General features: G+C 40.3%; 1 protein-coding gene across 3 annotated transcripts; it reads right to left on the reverse strand.

The window, feature by feature from the left end:
- Positions 1-10343: 10343 nt before the first annotated feature.
- Positions 10344-21315, reverse strand: Sec24CD (COPII coat complex component secretory 24CD). 3 transcript variants are annotated; one of them, XM_022832444.2, is made up of 8 exons: positions 20896-21315; positions 19604-19686; positions 19101-19314; positions 17077-18561; positions 14875-16217; positions 14433-14598; positions 13869-14126; positions 10344-13388 (listed from the first exon to the last, which is right to left on the reverse strand). In XM_022832444.2, the coding sequence occupies exons 3-8, from the start codon at positions 19299-19301 to the stop codon at positions 13095-13097; spliced, it is 3747 nt and encodes a 1248-aa protein (XP_022688179.1). In that variant the 5' UTR covers positions 19302-19314; positions 19604-19686; positions 20896-21315; the 3' UTR covers positions 10344-13094. The 3 variants fall into 3 exon arrangements, with proteins under 3 accessions (XP_022688179.1, XP_022688180.1, XP_022688181.1); XM_022832445.2 differs by lacking the exon at positions 20896-21315 and adding an exon at positions 20513-20648; XM_022832446.2 differs by lacking the exon at positions 19604-19686.
- Between the last annotated feature and the right edge of the window lie 745 nt (positions 21316-22060).

The following is a 22060-nucleotide window of genomic DNA, read 5'->3' on the forward strand; positions in this document are numbered from 1 at the left end:
GTTCGCAATTGGACACTGTTGAGCAGGAGCATGTGCTATCATTTTCTCTGGCTTTGATCACTAAAAATAAAGCGCACAACTCAGGGTGTTCAACCCGTAAGCCTGCCTTTGTAAAACGTTCGTTTAGAGATCGCGCTATATAAAGCCGCTCAGTATCGTGCACGTCTAAATCCCTAACGAAAGATACGTGCCAGGCGCCGCTGTGAATAGTTCTTGTTCGAGAAGCCAGAAATACGTAGTTTTCAAATATATGCAAAATATTCATCTGCTTACCGAAGGTTGCAGTGGCTCCTTCAGGTCCCTATTGGAACCCTAATTTTATATTAGTATATCTCTCGACTTCTAAAATGATTCACTTAATTGTCTGTTAGCCTGTAAAAGGTCGCCATAATTTGATTCAGCCAGCTCGATTGACTAAGTGCTGACATCGTCGAAGTTCAGGCCTTCCGTCGTACGTTTTCCCCTACGCAGGTGCTTTTGCTAGCGTTGCCGAGGCGATTGTACACGCTATGCTTCATCGTGAAAAACAGGAAGATCGGTTATGATTAGTACAATTGCCTTTGAGAAAATAGGAGTGCACTAAGAAACGCAATCGGCAGAAGAGCGGATGACTCTTTAATGCTTCTTCTTAATCTCATCTTCGCTCGAAAACCGTGCTTTGTAGCACTGTGAGTTTTACGCTTTTACAGTTAGCCGCTACAACAACGAGGCACCTACTCTCGAGCACATGATATATGTATAATGATATTTTTGGTTATTTGCGGTCAATCTAATCTGGTGGGGCAATCTCTTATTCATTTCGAAGATATGATAATAATAATACGAGTAGTGAGAAAGGATCAACGAAACAAGGTTTCTGGATGTGAAATACATAAGCGTATAATTGATTTCGCTTATTTGACGGAAGCACCAACTGGAAGCTGATATGCTAAGTTATTCAAACCACTTTCAAGGCTGGTCATTATAATGTTTAGCTGGCCTTGGTCAAACGAAATTAGTACGCAGATTTTTCGCGAATAAATTACATATAGACAACGCAGTGGAGTAAAGTTAATTGAAAGACTTTGATGAACGTCTAACTTAGCTCATCTCTGATCTGTTTTAATGGCACAAACGTTATCGTATGCCATTAGTCCCATCCTAAGGGATAAAATATGCCGCAGTATGTAGATTTTAATACGTATTAAATTCTATATAGGTATTTTGTTTTTATTTAAATAAAATGGTTTTTGTCTTGTATTAAGTAAAGTCCGAAAACAAGAGACAAATGTCGCGCCGTTGTTAGGACGAGCTAAATCCACGACCCATTTAGCTCGGGCGAATGTATTGCGATGATCGTTTTCGGGTTTATTCATAACGCAGGCTGACCTTAGGGTGAATCTCCAGAGGACCTATGCTACAAATAGGACAGACCCTTTTTCAAAAGTCTAACCCGGAAAAGGTTAGCGTCTTAATCAAACTTTTTCCAAAACTTCAACCTTATTACTGACTTATCCATTAAGTAGGACGAGAAATGCTATATTTTGAGCTGAAAGATGAATCAATAACTGATAGCCGCGTTTTTCGGTCAACGCCTTCTGTATCAATGAATGCTAATAGCAGCTGCGATTGGTTTTATACCGAATTCGCAAAGCTAATGCTTTGTATAAGAGTGTACAGTTAATTTGGGTATTACATCTTAATCCGCGTGCAAAAATTATGGAAATACATTTATATGATTTGCGCGTTCTAATGAAACTGGTCTAACGTAGCTTTTGAGTGGGTTCATTTAGAGTTGTCTCTATCAGTTGACCTTCAGCATTAAACGGTAATGTTTCGAACCTGTTCCCTATCATGAATCTTCAGCTGATTATTGTTGTTACTGTTATAATTAAACGTCATCTTCATGGGCTGGCACAAAGGACCCGAAGGTTCAAACTACGTTACATTGTAGTGACACAAGTTCCTCACAGTACCGGACTAAGTTATCGAGTCATTCTGATGTACGTTTATATCGAATGCTGATGCTACGATAGTACGTCGTAAATGAACGGCCAATGCGTGTTGGATGTTCTTACATGCTTCATCGGTTATCGTCCATATGGCATATCCAGTTTTAAGAGAAACGTCGGTTGCAGCATACTCCTTAATACCCATGTGTACAAACACCTACGTGTGCATGGAATAACCATGCATACAAAGGCGATTTGTTAATAATTTTAGCTAAATAATATAATTGCATACATCGCATTTATTCTCCAAGCGATAAATATTTTCTTATGACAAGAAGTTCTCTCGATGAAAACTATGCATCGTATAGCTAAGTAGCTTGATAGTAAATATACGATCAATATCGGTCACATTCCACTGCTAAATTCATATTGGTAGCGTGCTCAAAATTCTAGAACCCCCTCTACACACTCCTAGCCACGTGAATTATACCGTGCTTTACAGAATTAGACGTGGCTTCGCCGACACTTGTCAACGCGATATTAGACCTGACAAAATGCAGACATGCTTTTTCGAATCTATACATACGTTCTATGGCGGCACGCTAGCCAACGTTAAATACAACCCCACCGAAGACTTCAATTAGTTCCTAATAGAGGTGTTATCATGTGACCCGGGTCTATCTTACCTCGCAGGTTTAACGACATGCTTCCATTTGAAACTGTAAAGCGATCACCTAACAAAGCGGGTCCCGTTAGCCTTCGAGTTGAGTGTTGTTGAAGCTAATCTACCGTAGTATGTAAATATCTAAATACCCCCATCTAAATATCCATATTATCACTAGTTTGCTTTTTCCCCTGTTACTTAAGTTCTTGAAGTACCACTTAGTGGAACAAAAAAGCATTTTAAAAATGCTTTTTTTTTCCACTAAGTAAGAAAAGAAAAAACAATTTAGCAAATCTATTGAAATCTCACATCAGTGTACATAGGTATATGTGCTGGAACCCAGAGATAACTGTTAAATAAAGAGATATACATTTTGGTATTTAAGTTTGCCTCGATACTTTGAAGCAATGACGGTGCGCTGCAAGGAACGTACGGCCTCTGACGTTCAGTATACAGCAAATTGTTTATTGTTCGCAACAATAAATGCTGCGATTAACTGCAACTTAACTGATGGAACTGATGGGCTAGATTAATTGCTTCGATTTTTTTGGTTCATTTTCAAGCATAGGAAACAATATTCTATACGAACTATTACGGTTTCTCAGAGCGACCGATTCTAATATCTAGCATACATGATAATTAGAAACAGGATTTTACAACTAACTAAAGAAAAAAAGCAGCAAACTTCATCGTAAGAGGAAAGATTCTAAGGAGCATGTCAGAGATTCAAATTCACTATATCTTTTTGTGTATTTCATGTATGGCTTTCATGATAAAATTGGATTGAATAGCATTTTGTGACTACTATCTCTAAGTTTCATAGGAGGATATCTATAAGGTAATGAGAGATTTGCAGAAAAGCGCAAGCGATTTCGATTCGGACTCGGTGATTGCTTACTTCACTAGCCGTAAAGGCGAGCTAGTCGATCCGTATCACAAGGACAGGTAGGCCACCTTTGTTGACATTGATCAAGAACGCTCTGCGCCTATTTGTATCGAATTGTGTCTGATGCACTTCATTAGCGATGCTAGTGGATTTCAGAAACTAGCGAAAAACGGTAGAACAAATGCAATAGAACGGGTGATTGCTTCGATCCAAGCAAAACAATACACAGTTGAAAAACGTTAACTAAGTGAAAGCGAATCGGCTGTGTAGTACGTTATTTCTTATGACAGTCACTGATATTCGCATTGTTCCTAGCCAATTTTTGCATTGAACAACTATCAGCAGAGCCTCTAGACCACTCCTGAATAGGAGCGATCCACGGTTGTTCTGTGTATTTTAATCAAGTCAGGGACAGCGTTTGAGAGTTTTGTTTGTTTATAGATGAAGCACAAGCCGACAGAGTCATGCCTAACACCGCGCCGGCAGTACCTTTGCAGCAATAAATACATGTTGGAATGGGTAGATCAAAAATCATACCGGTTTTACCTAAATCGACTCCAGTTAAATTCAGTCGCTGCCATAAAGTTAACGTCCGTTAAGTCGAACTAGAGGATTGCGATTGATTACCTGCTCTGCAACGACCTATTGTATGTTTTCCTATACTTCAACCTGCTTAAAATGCATGACTGTGTTGGTCCATTAACTGACACCAGTAACAAACCGGTCAGTGTCACGCCGTAACTTTGCAGTCTGTTTAGTCGATGGTAGGTTTCTTCGTGGTCGCAAATGTTCAAAAGCCCTGATATAGAGGATGGACACAAGCCATTCGTGTTATTTTTTGTATAAGTGATTTTTCCAACAACCATAGGGTAAAGGTAAAAGAGACGTGGGCAAACCTTTCTTGTGCGATTTCCTTTTGAATGATTTGATTAACAGAGGGATTGCAGTTGATGCCAAATCAAATGTGTGAACAAAGTTTGCGCGCGAACTTCTTGTAGGGAGTCGCTCGTTTGAGCTGGTCAATGCAATTTCTTACAGGTACTTCACGATAGAAGTAGCAGTAAAGAGGAGCGCTTTTAAATTTGCTCCACAATGTCCGCCCTTCAAATACATATTTGAAATTGAAATGAAAGCTGGAGATATAATTTGCACTCCAAACTCCAAGTTATATGCAGTTTTCGTTTACCGTTCAATGCACTTGTCTTCACTACATATTTATATAAACTCGCCATCGAATAGAAATTCGGCCTAGTTTGTCCACATATATTATTTCTTACCGTACTTTTCAGCCGGATGCTGTTTGCAATTTATTATCATTTAGACCATGAAAAACCTGGAGTTTGTTTCCCCTATCACGGTTCCTGCTGAGCCAGAATGTCCTAAGCGTCTCCATCCAGTCGTTCCAGCACTCTTGATCCAGAATTCGTTACCTCTCATAGTACAGCATATTAGGTTTATTATGCCGAGTTCTAATAAAGGTACGTATATCAAACGTTTGGATACTACCAGACCTTAGACAATAAGAGCTATTTCAAGATGGATAAATTATTCAATTAAATTATTGCTGTTTTTTTCCTTCACATCAAACCTTTCAAACCATAGCCCTGACAGGATGATTGTCAATTATAGTATCCCGTCCAAGTGTTGATAAAACAAGCATCTATTTTTTAAGGCCTTTATCAAATCGGAAGTAACATAAAAGAGTATAAACGCGATCTTTTTACTGTATAAGATAGAATCCATTTAGGTGAAGGGGCTGTCCAAAATAGCTAATTTTCTATTTCTTTTTGCCAACGCGAGCTCCACTTGTACCTCTTAAAGCACTCTTGAGGGACGATGATTATCAGACAACTCAAGAGATGTAAGTTAATTTACTTAATCATCGCTATCTATTCAAAGTTCATTTGTTAGGCTAATTTACTACTTGTCCCATAGTTTTTTCTTCCAAAGCCGGGCCTGAACCTCTTTGCTATCTGAAATACTCACTCAAGAAATTCAAACTCGACATCAAAATTCCATTTGCCCCAGATAGTAACCCTGACAGATTTATACAGAAAAGAAGGCTTTCAAACCGTGTACTCGCGTTGATACAGTCTGCAGCCACAGTAAATGTATTTTTCAAAAACAATAATAAATAAATAAAACAAGAACCTAGTAGCATCATTTTATGAGACAAGCTAACCGCGGAAGAGAAGAAATTTGGTAATTTATGCGTAGCTCATTAACTTAGAGTTATCCAAGTTTTAAAAATGACCCTAGCCAAATTATTCATTTATTTTGGCCAATATTTACCATGATATTTAATAATAACATTTTACAGTGCAAAAGGCTAAATACACATTTTCCATTTGGAATGACTGCTATTGCTATACGACATTGGTGTCAGGAAGGTCTGAAGCCAGTTACATTGACAATACCGTCAACTTTAGTGAGATAAATACATGCTCACACAACTTCCCGGAATGTTTATAAAAACTTCATAGAACATAATAAACGAACAACGAACTCGCTGCCGCAGGATCTCAAGAGAACTTCGAGCAAGTAACCCCGTGAAAGCGCACTGGGTAACGTGTTTTCCTGGTAAATCAAGTACACGCAGTGGTCTTGGTTCGCATGCAAGCATAGACACACTTCGTTTCGTACAGGGAACCGGTCGTCTGAAATAATATCTACCGTATAAGTTACTACCGATATACTACAGGTAGCTGTAAATGGTGTAGATCTACAATCCAAAAACGGTCAATCTTTTAAAAAAAAACCTTTTTTAAAGCATGTTCCGCATTTTGCAAACACTTGATAAGGGCGCAAAGCCCCCACAGAACAACTTAAACAAACCTAAGTAAGTTTCTGACAAACTGACGCGAGAATTCCGAAACGGATATAAGCGGCACAGCTACCAGCCATCGAAGCCCAGTTTTCTAATGGCATTTAGAGGACTCGTAATCCTATATCTTTTACAGCGACAGAAACGAAATGTAACAAAAGAAATTAGAAAATGGATTCCTAAACTAAAAGAACTGGCTGGAAATATCAGCAGGCACTTAAAACAGGTGCAGATAAGGTAGGTAGGATAGATTTTCTTGTCCAAACACATTTACAGGAACGGAAAAAAACAACAAATAAACTTTTCAAACTCTAATGGCGAAAGCTGAAAAGAGCTGGCTCTTAGAGATCTAGAAATTTACCTCATGGAGGGATAAAGACATTTTTAGGAAATGCCCCTCCCCCTCGTATTATTCTGACCCGCAAGGGAGACGGCACAAACAGCCTGCGATAAAACATCGAAAAAAAAAATGGATCTCGGACCTTAAGGAGAAATGGCCATATAAGTTAGCAAAATTGTCGTCCGAACTATTCAGTAGTTTGAAAAAGAACCCGACGCTACGCCTAAGCAATATGCCTTGACATAATCATCCTTTGGAAACGTCAAATTTTGACAGCCTTTAGACAGGCTTTGGTGCCATGGAGAACAAAGCTTAGAAAGTACAAAACACCTACAGAATTACATGCGCTTCTATTAACCATGCAGAACCCAAGAGACTGAAAACTAAGTTATAATAAAGATTAAAAAATCTGTAAAGCAGCCAGCGCACCAGAGGCGCTCATATACTTCTCAAAGAAATGAGTACGAAGAAAAGTGCTAAACCTCTGTTTTTAAGCGAACCAGATAAAAGACTAGTTTTAAATAACGACAACGTCTTATCTAACATAGAACATACGGTCTATATAAAGGGCATACAAAGACAAGTAGAAAAAAAGACGTTAAAAGCAAGGGCTTCACTTTGATGGGGTACAATGGCATCTGTCGTTTCTACTGAAGTACAGCAACCTTCACAGCACGTTTGAAAAGTCTAAAAACTCCGCGGATAACCTAACAGAATCTACAAGACATACCGGCGGAAACAATACAGATTGTTATTGCCAAACTTTAATGCTGATATAATCACCTGAAGTGCCTTCCGCTGAAGTCGGAGAGTTTAGATACTATCGTGGAAGTACGGATAGCAACCCATGACATGCTCGCGCTGAACATGGAATCGATGCCTACACTCAACGATGTGCCCCTCAAAAAATGCAGAACATTTTGCGGAACGGAGAGTATTTGACTGCGGGAAATACCTTAATGATCAGCACTGTATATAATTTAACCCATTGCTAACGCTCACAGTTTGAGCGTCTCTCATATTAGTAGACTATCTTACCAGGGAAAAGATAACACAATTAACGACATCCAAAGATAAATAAATCAACACGATCGACCAGAGCATGCTGTATTACCCTTAGCGCCTTGCTGAAGAGAGTCTGTAAAGCACATACTTCTTATTCCAGAGGAACTAAATTGGTTAAGCTCAGAAAGTGGCGGAGCGACATCAATGCCGAACATAAGAGTCAACAATAATATACACAAAGAATAGCACACAGACATTCTGGCTGGTAATAATACATTAAATAACAAAATTCTAAAAAAGGAAATTCAAAATGAGGTGAACATAATTATTGAAAGAGTTCTTACTTAAAATTTAGAATGATTTTTGAGAACGTCCATGTAAGATGATTCAAGGTAAAATGACCAAAAAATAATACCTATGCAGATTTACCATAGAAGGAAAAACGAAGTTATCTCTAAACTCTTTTTCACTCAAGATTCGATCGCGCTCTCTATAAAAATGAATTAGAAGAGGGACACGTCCACCAAAAACGATAGAGGTCAAAGCACAGCTTTTCTGACATACACGGACTGCGTGAAGGAGAGAGAAGGCTCTGTATGGCGGTTGCTGGGTTTCTTACTCTTTTTGGAATTCCGATGTGAAGCAAACCTGTAGCTTCTAAAAATCAATATAAAAGACTAATAGGGGAGTTTGAACGAAGCTTAGAGGTGTAAGCATCTTAGGTACACACAATGTTCAGCAGGAACGTGGCCCTGCTTTTACCGGGACCATTGCTGTGGGATCTGGAGCTTTAAGAAAGTTAGAAGGCATAGAAAGATCCCCTAGAAGATATAAAGGATGATTTAATCAAAAAACATCAACGAAAATTGGCAGTTATACAAGCACACTCTCCAATACCTAGGCTCAGAGACTTCATTTTCGACATTAAGATATGCCTAGAAATACCGGTGCCCAAGCTCTCCTTTTTGGCGTCACAAATCTTAGGCGGATGCGGCCAGTTTCATGTCCATTAAGAATAAGGAAAGCCCCTTTGGAAATATGTGTTCTCTGTTTAAACGGGGCAGAAGAAGACATACCTCACATACTGTCGGTGTGCTCTGCACTGGGCCACACCAAAGGTAAGCACATATCAGTCAGCATCACAGCCTTTCTAGCAAATGAACTAAGAGGCCTTATACGTCACACCAGCTTACCGAGGAACTGCTGAAAAACAAGGATGTGCTTAACTGAGATTAGTGGATAATCATCTCGACAGAGTGAAGTCACACCGTCAGGTTCGAGCCCCTTATTTGGCCTACCTTAGGTGGGTTTAACCCTAGTAGTGTTCGGTCGGGCAGTAAATTCTATTATTCAAACCTTTCTGAAAAACATCATCAACGTTTTTTTTACTAACCAGCATTCTTGAAGCAAACGACATATTCCTACATATTTATACTAGAACCTAAAACTGACTGAACGTAATAAAAACAATTTCTTGGTTTTTATGTTGTTGTGGATATAGACCGCGTTTGAACCGATAATATCTTATTCAATGATCTTCAAAAATGAGCGCACTTTTTAGGTGAGTCCACTCGTCAGACATAACGATGATGTTTTCTCGTTTTTGCTCCGCTGCAACTTCTATATTTTATGTGTCTGACTAAAAACTTGAAAATGGTTGAAACCCACTGGGCAATAAACCAGCGAGTATAATGTATAATTGAATAACATGTGCTTTCAGTCCTTCGCTGCCGCCACAAATCAAAATAATTTCAATGAATTTTCAAAATCAAGCATCCTGCCGAAAAAGACGCATTTTTGATTTAGTAGCTTTTCCTCTACACCGACGCCACACTGCGCTATTCGGACAGGTCGCTGGTGCCTACTCGACTAATACATTTAATAATAACTGCGATGTTTCGAAACGGCAGTTATCGTAATCATTATTATTTTAGTCGCTGCTAGTTACTTATACCGCAAATAGCATTATTCTTTCAAATAAGCTGTCACTTGCAGTGGTACAACGGCGAAAAAAAGCTTCCACTTTATAAATATTTAAACTAAGATCCTTCTTCTACGACACCTAATATAGTGCACGGGACTAATTAAAGCTGCATTATTTCTATATAAACTATACTAGCCTGATTTAATTACGCCATTTAGTTGTCGAGCTGTCAATTTTCCATAGTCATACCATTCATTATTAGATTTTAACGTCTTAGATGCTTTAATAGATTGATCGTTCTCGCTAGATTCAGCGGTTCAGATTTTTTGCTATAAACGAAATGAAGGCTATGTCGCAAAACGAAATCTTGTTCACCTAACACTCGCATCGTGATTTCACTGAATTTTCAATATCGCGTCTTAAAATTATATATTTCTTCCCAAACGATCTTTCTGACGAAATTAATTGTCGTCGGTTCTCCAACAGCGCATACTACAGACCCTCGATTCTTAAAAATTTGGGATGCACATATAAGACGTGTTGTTCCAAAGGCCGAAAAAATGCCGTAACAGTTATGGTCGCCCTTAACTAACAAAAGTTTTTTTTGAAATCATTAACGCGCTATTTGCCTCTCAATGCTTTAACTACCGCCTTGATTGACGCAAGAAACAAACACCTAAAAACACAGTTTTTGCGCAATTATAATTTTGCATCCTACCTTTGACACATTTGCAATCAGTGAAGTAGAAAATGAAGACACCGTCCTGAGTACATAAGGATACATACGCTCTTTTTTTATCGTTCTTTAGGTTGTTCACGGTACCCTAACAAGCATTGCATAACGATTGTTTTAAAATGGCATTTGGACAGCGTATCTGTGGGCTGGATGTATGTATCCGACTGTCGACTGCGTTTGCTAGTACAGAAGCACTTCCTGTTCCTCTTGCTACTTGTTTTCAATTCTCACTTTCTAGTATCCCATTCTCCCCGTGATTTCCAATAGGCTGTTTCAATTTCGCTGACGTATTCTAACGTCGTGTCTTATCGCATTTCTTAGTTATAGCCGATGCTAGTTGGAGCTATATTTTTTAACCGCCTCTTTAAGGGCTCCACGACGTTGCGATGGGGCCCCGCCGGCCATCTAGCCACTGGCTATTTGATCACCTATTTCATCTTAATGTTCAACTTCATGATAATCATTTATATTTTTGTTATACGTTCGCTTCGGGCAATGTGAAACTAACAATTTCATAATCTCTTTCAACCCAAGCTCTGTAGCTGTACCATCGTTCTCAAATACACCAAACCGTGCATCGCGAAGATAATCCACCAACCCACATGACATTAAATTTATTTCTGTGTCATTCCTTGTAACTACTGACAGGAAATTATAAAAAAAAAAGTGTAAGATAAAAAGAATGCAAAAGTGTCTTATCGCCTAACTATCGTAAAATTAATTATGTCACCTTTCTACGGCCGCGTACTACGCGATTACGCAGCAACCACTAGAATGTTTTGGATAATAAAAGTAACCCTTAGTTGGACACTGATTAATGAACTCTGTTGGTTATCAAAGTATAATGTAGGTAAAGGACGTATTGACTGCGCTAACCATTTACGAGAGTTTTCTCTGTCACTGAGCAAAGTTCGAAACTTGGGTGTATTAAACGAAAACAACAGTTCGATACAGAAATAACGTGTAAAAAACTCAGCAAACCATTTTCGTTATTACTTTATGTCTGTCAGTACCATTAAACAGATTGTATTGGCAACTGATATTTTATCCAGCACGGCCACGATTTTTGCTCGTTTTTTTCTGTGTCCTCCATTTACCTTTCAGCTTTAATTTTCGAGATGTTGGGTCAGTCATTTGAGAAATACACATTCAATCAAATAGCAGCAATTACATTTTATTCCATTCCATAGTAAGAATGTTATACTGTCAAAGTCATCGTCCGCGAATAATTTCCTCATCTCGAGCGTTATAATGAGTGTGTATACCTTTACTTAATAAATCAGTAAATGTTCTATTCATACTAATATACAATATATCGATAGCAAGTATATTAGGTTCATTTCTTTTTGTCTTCACCATCATTATATCAAAAGACGAATAATACAGGTATTGTAATAGAAATTTAAAATTCTTTAATAAAAATTTTCTGTTAAACATTCGAACTGGTATTTAGCTGGGCCATTGCCTTTGTTCTCCTAAGAGACATTTGGCTCCTAGCAATGGGTTATTATCCTGCCGCGGTCCACGTCCACCTGGTCGTCTGGTTACATCACTGCTTACTGATCTGTTCTTTCGAAATTCTGAAAATCTGCCTCATTCGCCTATCCCCGTTCAAATGCCACCATGCAAACATCAGCAGGTTGTCGGAGACACTTGACAACAACACTAACGCTACGATATCAGTTTTGCCGTCTAATTGCTACGCTTACATAACAACCTTAATTTTGCTAATACTACTATTGTTATCGACTTAACTGAATTTGAATCGTATGCACACGTAATAGGCTTAAACATATACGCTCTGTTTTTATTTATATGGATCGATATGAAAAACGGAAATTTCGTGCATTAAAAACTATTACGGGTGTTAACCAAAAAGCATCTCATCTTAACTATACGGTGGCGCCTAGGGTTTTCTGACCATCTCACAAAAAACTTCACACAGGTCATGAATGCACCGGTATCCATAACAAAGAACTAGCTTGAGCGCCAGTCACTTTCCACATTTTATTTTTATTCTCGGCCAGCTGTTTGCACCAGCTGATTCGTTGCACGCTCTGTGTTCCTTAGATCCCTGTTGCGTCCATTCTCTAATCACTAGTCATTACATCCGAATGCACATTCGTCAAAAAATTTCTCTTAGTTACTTAACTAAACATCATTGCTCTATATCATTATTATTCTTATAGATTTCTTCCCAATACATCTGTATAAACAACAGTCGCATATTTAAACCTATTATATAGATCAAAGCATTCGCTTCTACGTGTCAACGGGGCACGTCAAGAGGCTTCCCTCGGCTCCTGCCAAATTATGCCACTTTATTACCTCACTTGCTTTGTTTCTACACCATCTGATACAACTCGATACCGTGATCACATAATAATACACCGACAGATTCATAGCTTGTTTACTGCGTCTCTTTTTCTCTATTAGAATCATCGCATCAACTGGCTTCCCGATTGCATCTAAACCCTTCAGAAACAAAAGCTCTTCATGTTAGTATTGATAACATCGTCAGCCCTTGCATCCTTCTCAATTACTGACCTTTACTTCATTGATGGCTTGTCTCTAGAAGGCCTCATGTGATGATTTTTCTGCTCAATATTGATACATTATTATTGTTGCACGGCCTACGCATATATAGAGTACGTCCGTATGGATAACACGCATAGGTCGTGTATCTTCATTGCACAGCGTTTACGACTTCTGTGAGCGCTTTCTAGAAATTTTATTGAAATATGGTTGCATTTTGTAAACTCACAAGCAGACCTAACACAGAGCTTAACCGATCAACCCTCGGATGTCTCGGTGCAGCTGACAAAGGTAATCCACGTAGGACAGTTGTACGTCGCTCATTCGATCTTCAACAAGGAATTGCCGGAGTACGAGTTCACGCTTATCTCCCTGTCGAACTAGATAGAGACCCATAAAACGTGGTCGGTCAGCTCGAAGTTTGTCGATAAGTCGATACAATCGAAGCGACGCTGGCGAGTTGAAACGCGGAAGTCCTCGTTCCAGATCGATAGCCGCGGTGGTTTTAACACCAAAGACGCCTTCACACCACGTAGAATCTACCTGTGGGTAACATAATACGAACAAAAAGGTTCAGACTCAAGTATAGCAGATAGATAGATGTGCTAGTAAAAAGGAACCCACATTAGCTGCGTACAGAAAAGATAACAATCCAAAATAGTTAACCAAAAGAACGTAAGATGTTTGAACTCCAACACTATTCACGTCCACAAAAAAGTTTTCAGGTAACGTAAAGGTCTGTTGGAAGACCCTTGCTTTTTAATCAATAACATGGCGACAAACCATCTACGCGATCTCTCTGTCTCTCTCTCTCTCTCTGATCTCGCTCTATATATATATATATATATATATATATATATATAGAGCGAGAGAGAGAGAGAGAGAAAGAGAACGTTACACGATACAACTTTATCTGGCTAGACAAAAACAAATGCCAGCTACTAAAGGCTCCATAAAAGGCCAACACAAACAGTTCGATTTAGTAATTTATGCTGTCATACGTACATCGATAATGCTACTGACCTGTGCGCCGACATAGAGGAACATGTGTACGCCATTTTCTAGAATATATGCTCCGTGCTCGTTCAGTTTGTCGACAGAGGCCCGCATCGCAATCGGAATAGTATTGTCGTCATCGGAAAAGTCCAGGTCGTGGACGGGTAAAAGCTGTGGATACAGGTACACCTGCGACGCCCTTACATCCATCGAGTTCAACGAAATCATGCCAAATGAACGATCGTCCACCGTTAGTTCTGGACCTCCGGACAAAGCGTCGCATTTCTGAAATAATACGAATACCAGTAACGTCAGTAAGGCAAAATATTCCAGTATGCGGAAATCGTTAACGTCATGCTGCCTGATTAACAAAGCCTAGAACGCCTAGAAGGCAGCAGTTGCGCTCTCTAGAGACAACATACGGTCCAGCCTTTTCCCTATAATATAGAAAAGTGAACGAGGTTTTTTCATACATACATATATTGAGTAACATCCTCGTAAGTGTGGAGGATACGTCTAGCGGTTCTGTAAGCAGCAATACCCAATGGCTATAACGATATTAATAAAGGAATAACAAAAAATAGAGCATACCATCATACAGTTGACATAGAGGGGCAAAAGTTTCATGCACTCGGGCAGAATTAGTTGTCCACTAGAAGACGCAGTAGCGCAATTCTTACGATAACTTGCTAACATTGTAGCTGCTCGTAAAGTCACGGCCTCCCGAACACTTTTCGGAGACGATTCGAGTAATTGCCTACACATCAAACCGATCAGAGCAGAGAAACCGAGCTACATTAATCAGATTTAGTAAATGGCTAGTTTCTTATCACAAAAAAAAAGAATTAACAAAGTAACACCTAATAACAATAACTATAGGAGATGTGAAATCCTACTGGAAGTATAACGTAAATAACACTCACAGCTAGGTATTTTATCATAAATGAACGCGGAACCCTCACCAAATGCAATTCAGAAAAGGTTATGGGACAATGTATAAACAATAAAGATATTAGCAAAACAATAGAATTACCTGAGTGCCTGCTTAGAAAAGAGATTGATGATGGTATCGAGTTCACAGTTGCGGAACATGTCGGCCATTTGCTGTGTCGTTTGCAGACAAAGGTTGTGCAATCGAAGCTTTCGTTGGCCCCCCACCGATGTGTAGAGCAAAGCTACCTGTATGTAAGCGCACTCATTTTCCGGGAGTTTATCATCATATTTTAGCTCAACCGTGACACATTTGTCGCAGTCAATCGAGGCTAGTTCGACGTCCGTCGTATTCTGCATAAAGATGTTACCGAAGAAATCTGTGGGACGAATACCCGTCGATGTGCGGACACGCATGACAGCATCAAACGCAATCGGCTTCGAAAGGTTCCGCCGTAGATCAGACAAAAATCGCTCGCCATCGACTTCGCTCTGGAAGTATGTGTATTTGTACACTTGGCCACCAGTGCTTTTGGTCACCTGGCCGATAGACGCTAAGTCCACGAATGAATTATTAGCAAGAAAGAGATCGATTGAACATCCGGCCGCTACGCATTGCGTTGCTAGCTCCTGATAGTATGCACAGGCTGGCGTAAGAACAATCCTTTCCTTTTCTGTTCCTAGCATTTTGCGGTCATCGCGATTCTTTAACTTGCCAGGAGCTTCCGCCGTTGGTAATGTCGTATGGAAGACGAACAGCTTACCAGTACATTCGGCTGCCTTCAGAGCTTCTAAGCCTGCTTGGATTGCCGGCCCAAGAATGGTCTCAGTTTCACGCGTGTCGGCAAACATGCGCGGAATCTCTTGGCCGAGACTCTCAATAACGTGCATTGCCTCACTAGGTTTAACAAGACAGCCCTCAAGGAAGGGCACGAACATATCGGCCACGTCAGGTACTACCATCATCTGCGGTTGTGATAGCCGCTTGTCGATATTGTAGAAATGTACTTGCGACGAGTAAGTGATAAATCCGACGCGAATGTTCGACTCATCCTGGTTACCCTCCTCAGTAGGTAGATTTTGAAGGATCTCTTTGATATTGTGACAGAAAAGCTGCACCATGCCGCACTTGACAGCATTATAGCTGACATCGAGAACGAAAATGAACGCCGGTGGTTTCGGGAACACATTGTTCTTGCAATACTCCTTTGTCGCAAGAATCTCGTACGAGCCGAGACAAAGCTCGGCGCGTTGCCATTTATCAACGCGCTGACCCATATGATCGAGATGGTTAAAATAGCCCTGGGGCACTTCGGTTGTACCCTTGCAGAAGACGCACTGGAACCGCCGTCCCCCATCCATAAATTGCATAAAAGGACACATGTACGCCTTACAGCGGTTACAACGTACGATTTCATCATTAAACATCGAAACCGGTAGGGCGCCCTAAAACGGTAGAAAACAATTTGAAACAATTAGCGCATTGCTTCGCGTAAACTTTTTATCATCGCGTGAAGCAGTTTCATGTACTACTCGTTTTTGACAGATATATGTATAGGGTAGGTAATGTCGATTTCTTATTACCCTTCTTATCTAATTCTTCATTTACCGACCATAAATTCTTACGCACCGTTAGGAAGTTCTCCTTTGGTCTTCCTTTCCTCCCTCTTTGTTACTGTCAATTTTCTTGGTCAACAAATTTTAGCTTGAAGTTTGACTAAATATGGGTTTGTCCGGTGGCAAAAACATCATTTGTGTCACTTGTCATCGGTCTTGCGCCAAGGTCACAAAGCCACCGCAACAACCCAAGACATGTTTCCCGCGTGTGACGAAGACTATAGCTAAGAATATTACCCAAAAATGGATTGCTACATTCAGACCTGGCATTCACGACCTAAGCAATGTACTTAGTGTGGCTTTTAGAATTCGATTTTAACCAATTTCAAAAGAAGCGGATGCGCCCACGTATAGTAATTGAAATTTTGACAGCGGAATAAATTTACTGGGTTGCTTTCGCAAACCTTCGATAGAAGCAAGAAATCTACATTAAAAATACACTTCTTTTTCATTCGACATATTTATCTAAAATTAAGGTGAAATTTTGTGGTCTGAACAAGACTATGGCAACTGTCTTTTGAAGCAAGAAGCGAGCAACCCCATGTAACATTTTACTATCAGCGTATAGAAATTAAAAAAGCAAAGAGTACACAAAAACCGCCACTATATTTCAAACAATCTACTATAAGTAACACAACACCAAAAACAGAGAAGATAAATTCTACAACGTCGTTACAGTTCTACTTACATCGGTTCTAGGGTGTCTAGCGAAGGGCGTGATCGCAAGTGCTAGAGGCACCTGGGTCTGTTTAGTAATGTCTGGACTGCATGGCACATTGTAGACGGTTGAACGTATGTAGTTGGGAGCCGCATTGCCTTCATCCTGCACCTCGACGTCTGTAGTGACAAGCGGTGGCAACTGGCCTAATTTTGATGTTCCGAAAGGCCCTGCATTGTTCTTCCGGTCATCTTGGATAACTTGTACAGGACTCGGCATCTGTTCAGGATCGAGCTTGCGCTGCTGTTGAGGACTTTGCATTCCAGGTCTCTGCTGAGTACCGGGGTAACTGCCTTGGGGATAATTGCCGGGCGGCGGGCCTGGATATCCAGCGGATTGCTGGGGTGGCCCTGGATACGGCTGTTGCTGTATTGCCTGTGAAGGATATTGCCCATTGAGCTGCCCATACATAGACGGTGGGGCTTGTACAAAACCCTGACCAATCTGGGGAGGCTGATTCGGTGGGTGAATCCGTCCGGGTGGTGAAATAGGTGAGCTCATGTTGTAGCCCTGTTGGTGTTGTGTGCTGTGATAACCCCCTAGCGAAGGTGGTTGAACGGCAGTATTGGGCCTATTCTGAACCCCGTTTTGGGTTGGTGGACCCTGAGGCAACCCTTGAGGGTGACCAGTCATTGGTGGTATCATCGGATTTGGAGGGCCTTGTTGCATCGGCGGTCTTGGAGGGATGCTCTCCGGTCCACTGTGTGCACCCATAGAGGATGCATTTAAAGGCATACTTCCAGAAGGTCCATTTGGGCTTTTACCTGATGAAGGGCCTTCATCTGAAGTTGGCGGACCGGACAGAGCCGCATTTCTAAAGTGAGGGCCAGCTGGACTTTCCATCGGTGGACCCGAAGGAGTAGCACCCATTGATGGCGGTCCGCTAGTCAGACCTCCCACTGAAGGAAGACCCATCTGAGAAGGTCCACTTGACTGAGGCAAACCAATCCGTGGAGGTCCGTTTGAACGAGGAGGACCTACTGGCGGCGGTCCACATTGCGGCGGACCCATTGGTGAAACCCCAACTTGCGGTATGCCCATCGGAGGCACCCCTCCTTGGAGTAAACCCGTAGAACCACCACTTTGTTGATGTGGACCGATAGGAGGAGCCCCAACTTGAGGTGCGCCCATAACAGGTCTGCCTGGCTGTGGTGACCCCATTTGAGAAGGCCCGCCTGGGTGATGTGCTCCCGTTGATGGAGGCATACCGCTTATAGGGGTAGGACCCATCTGATAAGATTCTATAGACGGCCCATTTTGCGATATGCCATTAGATGGACCAGGCTTATCAATGGGGGGTAATCCATGTTGACCGGGGGCTGGACCATATTGCTGCTCGGATGATGCTTGTGGAGGATACCCCGGGTGGCCATTAGGATAAGGCTGAAGCGGCTTCAAGAGTCCATGACTGAGTCCGTTTATCTGTGGTGCGCCTAGAGGTGGCCCTCCGCCAATCTGTTAACTCCAAATATGCACAAAATTAAAGCACGAGGTAATCTTTATAATAATAGGATAAAATAGCACCTAATTTGCTGACAGTATTATCTGTTTAGTTCACAATGACGAAAACACGCGTACATTTGAGCGAAGTATCATATCGCCGTATATCGGATCGTATTGGCTTGTTTTATTGATTCTCGAAGTAGCTGTGTATATATATATACATATATTATCACGACGGAGAGTGTTTTTAAACTCAGAAGTGTTTTCACGTGTCCCATTTCCATTGAGTAACATTCAAACCTTATCCTATACCATGCTTAAGTAAACTTCTCAAATTTTCCATAATTTCCTACCTCATAGATCACTTTCAGTATATTTGTATTATCTGATGGTAAATGTAAGATGGCGCTCACACATGGAAGAACTTTGCGTTTGTGTCATTATGGAAAAAGCTGCTGACGCAATAAAAAAATGAGACCAACTAAACTGTGTAAACTAATGTTTATATAAATGAAACAGATTAGATAGCGCAAATTGTGTTTACTAGTCACCTGCAAATTGCCCATATGTGAAGCAAGTTGGTCGCCCTGGCCTTGAGACGGTGAAAAAACCTGCTTCGAAGAAGGACCTTGCTGCTGCTGCTGTTGTTGTTGTTGTTGCTGTTGCGGCGGCATTGGAGCTCCATAGTTGTTGTTCAGTGGGTAACCTCCCGCACCTCCGTAGCCCGGAACAGCTGGAGGAGCTGACTGCATCTTTCACGGCCGCCTGCAGTTAAAACAAATAGTTATACAATCATTCAGTAATAGATCCGAATACATTTTAAACAATTAGTAGATGCCATAGTCATCGGTCCATTCTAGGTCGTGGTATTCACGCACCCTTGAGCACCACTCCGCATAATATCAACCTTTTTAATAAAACAACATCAGTAGCGATTAATATTTTAAACCAGCGATAATTATATTGTAAAAGCTCGTGCCAATCCTAAGGAGACTAAGTAATTACAGTCACGATTCGGACAGGTTATCTGGGCCAAAAGTCATGTTTAACCTACCTCTGCAAAAATTTTGTACAGATGTACAACGATGTGCAAGTTCCTTGAACGATCTTTTACGAGTCACACATGTGAACGGGAACCTAATGAAGTAAAACACGCCAGTTGGTAGTCATTGACTGAGCCGCACAGTTCTACTACCTGTAGGCTACTGACAGGATTAGACCTAAACAGATGTCAAGGCCTAGCAACGCCAATTAGGCCGAATTTGAGGAAACCTCTTTATATCGCTGTTTTCGCAGTTGAGAATATCACGTAGTTGTATACCTTTGGAAGATTTTTTACACTAAAAGTTTGAGCAGATGGAAGACTTCAGACATGGTAAGCGCAATAGGCAAGTTAGAGGCCGTTACTACCGAAATACAACAGGTATACGGTCTCATAGATGAACATATTCAATAAAATGTCACCAACCATTAATAGTACTATCATTATCAGATTACGACAAAGGTTTAATAATTAACATGGACCGATAGCTACTCGACAAACAGGAAATTAAGGATCCTCATATCTGAATAGCGCAAAATTTACACATGGTAAGAACGCGACACTGACTGTACATGAGGTTCATTCTGCAACAGCTGGGTATTATGGCAATAGGTTAAAAATAACGAGCGACACATTCACGCGTAGACAATATTCGAGTACCGATGTGAGACCACCAGGAAAATTATCCCAGTTATAAGGGCACTTCAGCGACACTCCATGAAAGCTAAAAGGTTCACTTTTTCATAAGAGCGCATGGCAACAACTGTGACCTATTAATCGTCGTACAACCTCGCACATTTAGGAGCCTGTGTGCTATACAGATTTACCTTTAAATTTCACTTTTATATCATATCTCAGAAATTTCAATAATTAGTCAGCTAGGAAGTGGGTCAACAATCGGAGAATGAAATTGGTACTGACAGAATAAGGAAGCATTTGTTCATAACAACTGTCCGTAGAAGAACACAGATCCGAACCATTAAACACAAATACGAATATGTGGATTACTACCGAAACGCCTCCGAAAGCTTGCTCTAACTTGATTCGAAATTCGCTAAATTTTTGTATTTATAGTCGCTCAATAGTGCATTCGATACAGCCTGTAAATGATATCGCGTTCGACGCAAATCGAACGGACTCTGAACTGAATCTATTAAGAGCACTGCTCGGTGACAACGAACAGGGGGCGCCTGTCTGTTGAACTGACGACACATTCAACGACCGATCATATGGTAACCATCAGCGCTGACGAGTGTTATATCCTATCAATCTGGCGACGTTCGCAGAGCGAAGGCTACACTTACAGGACGTTGCGGGTGAGCTTGACGAACTTCGGTACGTGTTCCAGTTAATTCCAGGTGTCTATTTTTATAGAAAATGCTTAATTTCACCACATGCCACGTAACCCCTAAGAAGCAACAGATCAATAACAAATTCTCATCGGAGCAGACGAGACGCCAGCTCACCAGGCGGTAATTTTTAAAATTTCTAACCGCGCGAAATCAAGTACTAGACGAAATAGTAGATTCATATTGTGACAGTGCATGGAGCGAGTGGTCTGTTCTTGGAAACTGGCGGTGATCTCTTTCGTGTTGCGCGGGAGGTGACATAATCGAGGATGCCAGGCATTGCAATAATTTATTAAATACTTTATATTTTAGCCACTGCCATGTTCAAATAAGAGTGTAGCAATAATTGCTACTCTATCAATGATACATATGAGATAAAGGAACGGCCATATACTATGTACGTGTGACTATTGCAAAATGGTAATAAGAAACTTATGTGGATAGAAAGGGAAGCTATAAAACGGAATGGTAAAGTACAACATTGATGCTTTATTATTCTTTTTATTATTTGTCTAAAATTTACTCAAAAAATAAAATTCTATATATATATATATATATATATAGAAAATCAGTGTTGTTCTTTTTTATTATCATTTGACAATAGTCAGTAGTCCGCCAAGCATGCATAGTATTAAGGAGCATGTTGAAATATGAACTGAAAATACAGTAAAAATGAAGTCTTCAGGCTGGGACAATGTGTAAAGCTAAATGATTCTGCAGTCAATACTATAGAATTACTATGATGATAATTATTAGATTAGATATTAGAGCAATTTATGACCGGTCAGGCTAACTTTGAAAATCATGAAGGTGTAATAATAACAAAACAAAGTGTATGTGCCATTGTTTTTAGTCTTCATATATTGAATATTGACCACTAGTGCGTTTTTATGTATTGAATTATAGTATTAGTATGCTAACATTTTATATTTGTTATTATATAATTCTATAGATGTATCCTTTTAATAGCACTTTTGTGACAAACTTATCAGCCTGTTTACTTACCTATTTGCAATAGCACCAATAAGTACATCCTTAGTGCATTGTACTGCTAAAGAGTTGAAATTTTTTTGAAACAGGAGTCTAATCTTTTGCGAGCAGTATAAAGCAATAATTTCTT

The sequence above is a fragment of the Varroa jacobsoni genome, unplaced genomic scaffold (assembly GCF_002532875.2).
Source record: "Varroa jacobsoni isolate VJ856 unplaced genomic scaffold, vjacob_1.0 scaffold_391, whole genome shotgun sequence".
NCBI classification, from domain to species: domain Eukaryota; kingdom Metazoa; phylum Arthropoda; class Arachnida; order Mesostigmata; family Varroidae; genus Varroa; species Varroa jacobsoni.